At 48.2% G+C, this 9,311-nt stretch overlaps 1 protein-coding gene across 1 annotated transcript in view; it reads left to right on the top strand.

Annotated features, from left to right (window-relative positions):
- Positions 1 to 8,518, top strand: part of ME3 (malic enzyme 3) — a 204,775-nt gene extending 196,257 nt beyond the window's left edge. The window contains exons 11-15 of the mRNA XM_026518276.4: positions 1,763 to 1,868; positions 2,476 to 2,618; positions 3,167 to 3,340; positions 6,851 to 6,949; positions 8,281 to 8,518. Of these exons, the coding sequence (XP_026374061.2) occupies positions 1,763 to 1,868; positions 2,476 to 2,618; positions 3,167 to 3,340; positions 6,851 to 6,949; positions 8,281 to 8,442 (684 nt within the window). The 3' untranslated portion in view covers positions 8,443 to 8,518. The remainder of the gene's footprint in view (positions 1 to 1,762; positions 1,869 to 2,475; positions 2,619 to 3,166; positions 3,341 to 6,850; positions 6,950 to 8,280) is intronic.
- Positions 8,519 to 9,311: the final 793 nt, after the last annotated feature.

The raw sequence follows: 9,311 nt of genomic DNA on the forward strand, positions 1-9,311 counted from the left end.
CCTCTCTCATTCTCTCTCTCTCTGTCAAATAAATAAATAAATAAATATTTTAAAAAAAAAAAAAAGCTTTGAATACATGGGCAAGTGTGTGTATGCATGCCCCTTCCAGCCTTCTCTCCCACCACTTCCTGTCTTGCACTAACCTCCAGCTGCAGTAAATCATAGTTTTCCAAAAGTCCAAAAGTAACATGCCCTCTTTCATCCACATCCTTGCATATTGTGTTCCTCTGCCTGAAATGCCCTTCTCTTTTGCCACACACCCACTCTCAACCCTCAGCCCCATCTGTTTCCTCCTTGTCTTCTGTTTCCTCCTCCAAGATGCTTTCTCTGAGCATCTGGGTCTCGGTCCATTTCCTACATTTATGCTCATGTAGCCATCCCTCTCCATACATTGTACTTGCCACACTGTAAGGCAGTTGTCCTTTTAATTGTTTCTCTCCCCACTAGGCTTTATAGTCTTCATATCAATGCCTGGCATGTAATGAGGCGTAATTATGTTTAAGATATGAGTGAAAGGGGGCGCCTGGGTGGCACAGCGGTTAAGCGTCTGCCTTCAGCTCAGGGTGTGATCCCGGCGTTATGGGATCGAGCCCCACATCAGGCTCCTCCGCTATGAGCCTGCTTCTTCCTCTCCCACTCCCCCTGCTTGTGTTCCCTCTCTCGCTGGCTGTCTCTATCTCTGTCAAATAAATAAATAAAATCTTTTTAAAAAAAAGATATGAGTGAAAGAATGAACGAGAAACAGTCCAGCTTCTGACTGGACGATGGTGAGGGGCACATTTGGATGGCCTCCTCCCTTAGGACTTCAGAGAGCTCCATGTTTTAATGCCCCAAATTCCACTAACACAGAATGTCAGTGAGAGACTTTTTTAAAAGATGACAGTGATAGGAATGGGGGGAAGTACATGGGGCTCTCTACCAAGAATAGAAGAGACCCTCAGCAGACACTGACCTTCCGTTGTCTCATTCAGAGCCAGATCACCACTAGAAGGAGTTCCCCTCCCACCACAGGTCATTCCAGAGCAGAATGCAGGCACAGGTAACAGCTGCCAGAGGCCGCCACGCTTCCCTCTTGCCACCTTTCAATGTTATTTTGCTCATCCCATTAAGCTTACCCCTATTCGAGTCTCTCTCAGAGCTGATGTCTTTAGTCTGATTCCCATGAGGCTAGCTGACCCAAAGGAGGCATCAGAACACCTATCCCATTTACCAGCCAGTCACCCCCCAACTCCTGTTTGAAGAAATGGAAAGAACCCGGAGCTTGTTGGGGAGAGCCAGACATTGCAAGCCTGTCCTGGGGCTTAGCTTATTATTATTCACAGGGAGCTCAATGGCTCTTGTAAAATACATTCAAATTAGCTTCCTAACCCCGGGTGGCTTAGGCCCCCATCCCTAGACTGGCCTGAGTGCCAGACACCGTGGGGCCAACAGTCTTGGTCAGACTAAGGCATTTTATGAGAGCCTTTCTGTCCTGGCGCAGGAACCTGTGACCCTAAGAGTGCAAAGAAAGACTTTATGGATTCTTCATGTGTGGTTTGGGTTAAAGAAGACCCCCACACACCCCTCACACTGTGACACAAACACACATTAAAATCCTTAGGTTCCACCTTAGGTTTTACCAGGAGATCTGATGAGTGCAGAGGCTTCTGAAGGAGAAGCCCTGAAGCACAGGGCTCTCCGGGGAATGCTCTCGGGATCTCCAGATGCAGCCATGTCCAGCCATGCAGTTCCCACTGCCAAGCATGTTTTCCTTTCCCTGCAGGGGAGGAGCCACCTGAACCATGAGAAGGAGATGTTTGCCCAGGACCATCCTGAAGTGAACAGCCTGGAGGAGGTGGTGAGGCTGGTGAAGCCCACCGCCATCATAGGTAGGAGGAGGCAAGAGGCCCACTGTCCAGCCCAGCTAACCCTCTTGCCTTGCAGGTGGAAACTAAGGCTCAGCCAGCAGGCATAAGTAATTGATGGCAACACTGTTCTCTCCCCGATCCCATGTCCACCTCAGTGCCACAATCTTTCACTGAGTGACTACTGTAGAAAAACCATAGAACTAAGGCACCAAGTTGGGGCTTAGGGATGCAGAATTATGCAGTGCAGTGGAAAAGCACAGGGCTGGTCTCTCTGAAAGGAAGTGAGCACTGCTCTCCCAAGGAGGGGATCCTGACATATCTCCCTGCCCTGGGAGAGCCACGCACTCTAAAGGACAATGCCCAGGAATGCCTTCACAGGTACATCTTAACCAGGCAGGGACCTGAAGGGACCAGTGTTCCCTCAGGGATTAACAGGAGGTCTTAACCAGCTCAAGCAAGGAAACCCTTTTCTCTTCAGCTCCCTCGATCCATCCTTGTGATGGATGCTATTGCCAAGACTCCGGAGTCTTTCATGTTGCACCAAGTACCCCCCCAACCACCACCACCAAGAGAGGAATGGGGTGTTTATAAAGAGTAGGCATCCCTACTACCCCCCTTTTCCCTGTAGGTGTTGCTGCCATCGCAGGAGCCTTCACGGAGCAGATTCTGAGGGACATGGCCTCCTTCCACGAGCGCCCTATCATCTTTGCCCTGAGCAACCCCACCAGCAAGGCCGAGTGCACGGCTGAGAAGTGCTACCGGGTCACTGAGGTCAGCGGGGAGTCCTTCCTTCCCCAGGCTGAGAGGACATAGTAACAATAATTATGAGTAACCCTATGAGGGTGAAGAAAAATCGCCACATCCCTGATGAGCAAATTGAGGTTCAGAAAGATGAAATAACTTGCCTGAGGTCACAGAGCTAATAAGGAGTGGAGCTGGCCCTCAAACCCAGGTCTAGCTCTGAAGCCCAAGCTCTTACCATCATGTTATACTGCTCAAGATCCCTCTAGTAACATAGAGCTTGGACCAGAACCTGAGGCATTCGTAGACTCTAGGTCACCTGCATACCTGTCATATCCTGGGTTAGCCTTCTCGGGAGGTGACAGGGTGAAAACCTTCACCTCTCCGTGATTTCTGGGATGCCAGGTAACTCAGTGGGGGCTACGTTTTCTGGTCCTGCAGCACCTGCAGTGTGCCAGCACAATGTTGAGCATGTGGGAGAGAATGAAGAAGGGTTCGACATTCAGGAGATAAAACGAGGCCATTACTGCCTGAAACCCATGTCCAGGTTCCATCTCTGGTTTTCTTCCTGCCTCCAGGGCCGAGGGATCTTTGCCAGTGGAAGTCCTTTTAAGAGTGTGACTCTGGAAGATGGCAGGACCTTCATTCCTGGGCAAGGAAACAATGCCTATGTGTTCCCTGGAGTTGCTCTGGGAGTCATTGCTGGTGGGATCCGGCACATCCCAGATGAGATCTTCCTCCTGACAGCAGAGGTATCACTGTCCCTGATCCCTTTCATGCATGCTCCCAGTTGGGCCTGTGATCTATACCAGGTCCTACACTGCGCCCCCAAAGATTCCTTTGCTCATCTCTTCTACCCACCTGCCCCTAACCTTAGCAGTAGATCCTCAAAATGCTTGAACCTCAAGCTACTCTCAAGATCATCTTGAGGCTTAACCTTCTCTCAGAACACACACAACAGTTTTAAGGGAGAATAAGGAATAGTCAGTGGGAGGAGGTATTGACAGGAGCCACTGGCAGTGAGCGGACATACCTCAGTTTGCGCCTTGCCTCTCAGCAGTGCCCATATACATGCCTAGAACAGAGGCAAGGCCACCAAAGCCATCTGACACGAGGCTCGTGGACCATGACTGGCAATGGATTCTTCCGACCACTGATCTTGGCCACATTACCAGGGTAACTGGTTGCAGAATAAGGTCCACTAGGGCAGCTTTCTGTAAGGAGGGGATAGGCCGCAAGCCTGGTTTGCCTACTCTGAGGACCTGGATCTTGAGCACAGATACAGGGGTGCTCCTGCTCCAGGTATCTTCCTAGAAACACTCTCAAAATGAGTCTTCACTGGACGTGATGAAAACAACAGAGTCCCTTAGGAAAGCCAGTGCACACTCATCATAATGGCTGCCAGCTCGGACAGCTGTGGTGCCTCACATCTACCATGTGTTTACTGAATGCCAGGCACTTCACATTTATCTTCACTCTGAGGAAACTATAGACGTGTCTCTTTTGAGGGATTAAACTAATCAAAACTATGAACAAACACTAAATATATTTATCCCCCGTGAGCTCCAAAGGCTCTACTGTGATTTCTGACATGCTTGCATTTCCCCCTCGCCATGGCACTGGTGAGAGCCCCAGGCCAGCCAGACACAGGAACAGCTTCCACGCAGCCCTCTGTAGCTCCTCTTCTATGAGGCCCACAAGGAACTGTCTCATGCTCTAGGCTCCTTCTTACTACTTCTTGGTCTTTGAGCACTGGCTCCACAAGAACATGCAAGTAGTGTCTCCTGAAAGTCTGTCAGCCTCCCCCCAGCCATAGGCACACTGGCTACAGCTGTGCTATTGGCCCCCCATCCATCTTGTGGGCTCTTCTGTGTATTTCTTCTTATTGCTCCATCAGTGCTGGTGGTGTCCCGTGGCCATGGGTGGAGCTGTTTGAATACACCCATTGGATGGGAAGAGTCATTTCCTGCTTGAAATTTGCCTGAAAGCAAACTCCCCTGTTGCGCAGAAAGATGGTTGCTAGAGCTTTCCTCTGTAACCTCAAGAGACATCTACACCCCCACCTCCTAGTGCTTGGGACAGGTCAGCTCCATCATTTCATGAACAGTGTCCATCAACTACACAGGGACCTCTCCTCAACCCACCTATTAATCTCTTGCTACAAACAGAACAAGATCCCTCCCTTCTAGGAGCTGACAGCCTGGTCTTTAAAAGGCTGGTGAGTTATATTTCTGAAAGGGGTACTTTTAAGTTAAGACAATTTAAGTTGAATCTGATTTTCCTATGGAAATTTTTAGGAGATTTTTATATATCTCATTCCACTTTTTTAAGGAGATTTATATATCTCATTCCACCTTAACAACCCTGTAAAAAAGATATAGTGATTATCCCTATGTGATGCACGAGGAAAGTGAGGCACAGAGAGTTGAACTTACTTGTCCAAGGTCACTGGGCTTGTGAGCAATAGCACCAGAATGGCCCCAAATGATTTACTCCAAGCTGAAGCAGAGCATTACCAGTGCCCAATGTCTGAGAAGTGACCCACCATACAAGATACATCTCTTCACTCTGCAGGGTAACTTTTCCAGATACAGATTTAGCCATGGAAATCCTGCTTCCCTCTAACCCCATCTTCTGTACCCCCCCCCCCCAGAAAATCCTTGAAAACCCAGAACAGTCCATCTCTCTCCTCATTTCAGGCATTTGAATGGCTCCTTGGTGCTTACAGTATAAAGCCCAAACTAATTCACATGGTTTCCATACAAGGCATGTCATCACCACACCCTCCTTTCTTCTCCAGCCTTTAGCATCCCCCTACCATTGACCTAGCCATGTTCTTTTCACAGTCTAGAACTCATGCTCCCTCCTGCTGCCTCTCTCCAAGAAATTGCATATGCTATTGTCTCTCCTTTTTTGAGTAATTCATACTTTGTCCTTCAGGTCTTAGCTGGTGTCACATCCCTGGAAAGGTTTCCTGTACATGGCAGACCAGGCCCTGCTTTCCTCTATGCCTATGTGCCCCTTTTGCTTGCACTCACTTCTATGTTATAATTGTTGTACGTGTTTGTTAATTGTCCCCTGACTCCAGACGACAGGAGGAAAAGGGCTTCTCTGCCATGGACCCTCACCAACTAGGACAGAGCCTGGGATACCATACAGCACAGTTAATGTTTGAATGAATGAATGGAAAGGAGAGACAGGAGCATGAAAATGAGGCAGAAGAGGAGGAGATCCACTTCCCTAATGTCAGCCAAACTCTGAGGCAAGACCAACTCCTTTGGCTCATCCATTCTGGGACACAGTTCTCAGAGAGCACCATGGTTTTTCCCAAATTTAAATCTGACACAAGAAGATTGGGTGGGAGTGGATTCAGAGCCAGTACATAACGGAGGCTGTTCCAAAAGGCTGACTGAGCACCAGTGCCTGAGGCTGGAGGATGAGGCTTGAGGGGGGAGAGCTGGGCCTCAGAGACCAGCTCTGAACTAGGGAAGGAAGCCGTGGGAGGTGCTGCTCCCAGGATGCTGTGCCGACGGCATTCATTCAGATAAAGCCTAAGGCCCCTCTGTGGTGTCACTCACTGCAGAAGAAGCCTTTCCTCAGGACTGGAAGGGAGAGCTCAAGGAGCTCTGAATACAGAGACAAGATGCCCTAGGTGGGCACCCAGGATGTTACTAAGCATGTGGAAGAGGCTGGAACTCGGGAAGGGAGGGTCTCAGGGATCTCTATGCAATAGGCTGGACCAGTCAAGGGGAGATCCCAGAGTCTACTTTACAAGCCACAAGTTTATTCATCTTGGTCTTAGTGATTCTCCTTTAGAATTTAGGGTGTAATTTAAACGCTCAGCCAATCTCACAGTACAGAAATGATGACTCCTTGCTTAAATCCCAAGCATTGGGGCACCTGGGTAGCTCAGTTGGTTAAGCGTCCAACTCTTAATTTCAGCTCAGGTCATGATCTCAGGGTCGTGAAATGTAGCCCCACATCAGGCTCCATGCCACGCATGGAGCCTACTTAAGATTCTCTCTCTCCCTCTCTCTTTGCCCCTCACCCACTATCTAAAATAATAAATCAATAAATCTTTAAAAAAAATAATAAAAGCCCAAGCATTAAGCTGCCTTGGGGCCATGAGGAGGAAGAGACTACAATGGGAACCGCAGTGGTTGGCCACCTATGAAGGGCAAGGTGAGTCTCTGGGGTAACCGTTTGGGCTTGTTCTGGGAAGGCAGAAACTCAGCTTATTCCTCTCGGTTTTCTCTCCCCAGCAAATTGCCCAAGAGGTCTCTGAGCAGCATTTGTCCCAGGGGAGACTGTACCCACCACTCAGCACCATCCGAGATGTGTCTCTGAGAATCGCCATCCAAGTAAGGAGCATCCTACCCCCGGAAATATGGCTAGTGAGACTCAACAACTTCCTCTCTCCATGAGTTTAGGAGAGCCAAGGGGATGGCAGCTGTGGAGAATCCTGAGCTCCCATCAGTGAGAAACTCTGGCCTGCAGCTCGAGGCCCCACCCTCAACACCCACTTGGGCCAGTTCTGGGAAAGCTCCTGGATTTCCCCTCAAACACCAGGCAAAAAGGTCAACAAAGTCCATAGTCTTGTGGACCAGAATGTGGGTGGAATTTTTAAAAACTGAATCATAAGTGCCCATTTATACAGAAAGGTCAATTTTCATAGCATCATGAAAACAGCTCAGGCTATCGCATCCCAGCTCTGCCAATCGCTTCACTTTCCCGAGCCTCAGTTTCCTCCTTTTCCAAAGGGGATGGTAATTCCTCTCTCCCAGATTTCTGAAGATTAAAGAGGACAGTGAGAAAGCTGCACACTCAGTGTGGGGTAAATGCTCATGCCTCCCCTTTTTCTCAGAATGGCTGGGCCACAGGGTGATCAGGTTCATGGAATATTCCAAGGAAAAATGTCTTCCTAGAGACCTCGCAGAGATGATGGGTTTTCAGAGAATCAGAACAGAGTGCAATAAAGACTGGCCCAACATTGATAATTGTTGAATATAGATAATGATTGAATTAGGGTTTATTATACTATCATTTTATTAGTATATATAATTTACATTTTCTGTAAGTTTTAAATATAATTTCAGAAGATGCATTGCACAACAGCATGTGCTCCCCATGAGTTGTCCATTGTACAATCCAGAATCAGCCCTCAAGACTAACAGTCCAGCTCATAGTCCCAGCTCCACCCTGTCCATTTCCTTCCTTTCGGGGATATTGAGATTAATGCTCTTCTGAAACCAAATCTAATACCCAGAGAACAATGTCCAGGCTCTTCTCCCAATTCAACCCACATTGAGGGGGGGAAATATCAGGTACTGGCCCCCTGATTTTGCCTGTTACCTAATTTTATCCTCCCACTACTCCAGAGAAAGGACTCATTACTCCCACTTTACAGATGAGGAAACTGAGGCTCAGCAAGGATAATGTCACCACTGAGGACCCACAGGCAGCTGGAAGCAGAAGCAGACTTGAGTCTGAGGCCTCTGTTTATTCCCCTGCGGTGCAGCTTCCTACCTAGGCAGAAGGCTCAAAATCCCTCCTATCCGCTGGCTTCAGGGACAACAGTTCATGGTTCTGCAGGGGCTATTCCCCTTCCACAGACTCCCAAGCAACCTTGAGGCAACTTTTAGGCAGGTTACTCCTTAGTTCCAGTTCCTCAGGAAATTATGTTTTTCCCTAGGTCCTCGACTTCGCATACAAACACAACCTGGCCTCCTACTACCCGGAGCCCAAGGACAAGGAGGCTTTTGTAAGATCCCTGGTCTACACTCCAGACTATGACTCCTTTACACTGGACAGCTATACTTGGCCCAAGGAAGCCATGAATGTTCAAACAGTCTGATGCAGTCTCAGCGGCTGGTGTGAGGCTGGAACAAGCCCAGAGTAACACTGACAATATAAATGGGTTCTAAAATAGCCACCTTTGTCACTGTGTTTTTCCTTTGAACTTTCTGGTGTGAGGGGAGATACTCAGCCACACAGTGAATGAGAGCCTTGTCCCTGAAGACCCTAAGAATTCACTTTTCTGTAACCCTCTTCTGACTTCCTCCCTAAGAATTTATTCATCTCATTGCCAACAATTAGCTAAATCTTGTGGGAAATCTAGAATCCTTCCTAGAACTCTGCCTTTACAAAGCTCAGAGTCTAGTGAAGAAGATGTGGTATGGACACAACTCTGTGTTTTGCCACATGGGAGAAAATGATTAAGTCCATGAAAGAAGGGTAGATAAAGGTCAAGGGTACTCAGAGAAGGAAGCAGATACTTCCTATGAGAACATAAGAGAAGACGTCAGTGAGAGAAATGTGTGCACTGAGACCCAAGAATAAAAGACGGGTAGGAGTCATGGGAAAATGAGGAAGGTAAAGGCAGCCACTGACCAGAGAGCATGGCCCACCCATGAGGAAGTTCAATCCCTGTTGGAGGAATACACACCCTTCAAGACTCAGATGGGTATGAAGGCTGAGTAGCTGAAGGCAACTCACTAGTCAAAAACTATCCCTGATATGTGGGTTATTGAATATTGGGATTCCTTTTTGGTTATTACTAAAAGGAAAACCAGAGAAATGTGGGTGTGGAGGGTCAGCAGGCCAAGGAGTGAGGATTGGAAGAGAAGCAGTGAGGGGAAGAGAATCATAGAGTTCTAGGGAAGACTTGATTTCATTTTCCTGACTCTGGAACTCTCTCTCTCCCACCCTTTACTCTGAAGGAAT

Source organism: Ursus arctos, unplaced genomic scaffold (assembly GCF_023065955.2).
Source record: "Ursus arctos isolate Adak ecotype North America unplaced genomic scaffold, UrsArc2.0 scaffold_22, whole genome shotgun sequence".
Taxonomy (NCBI): Eukaryota; Metazoa; Chordata; class Mammalia; order Carnivora; family Ursidae; genus Ursus; species Ursus arctos.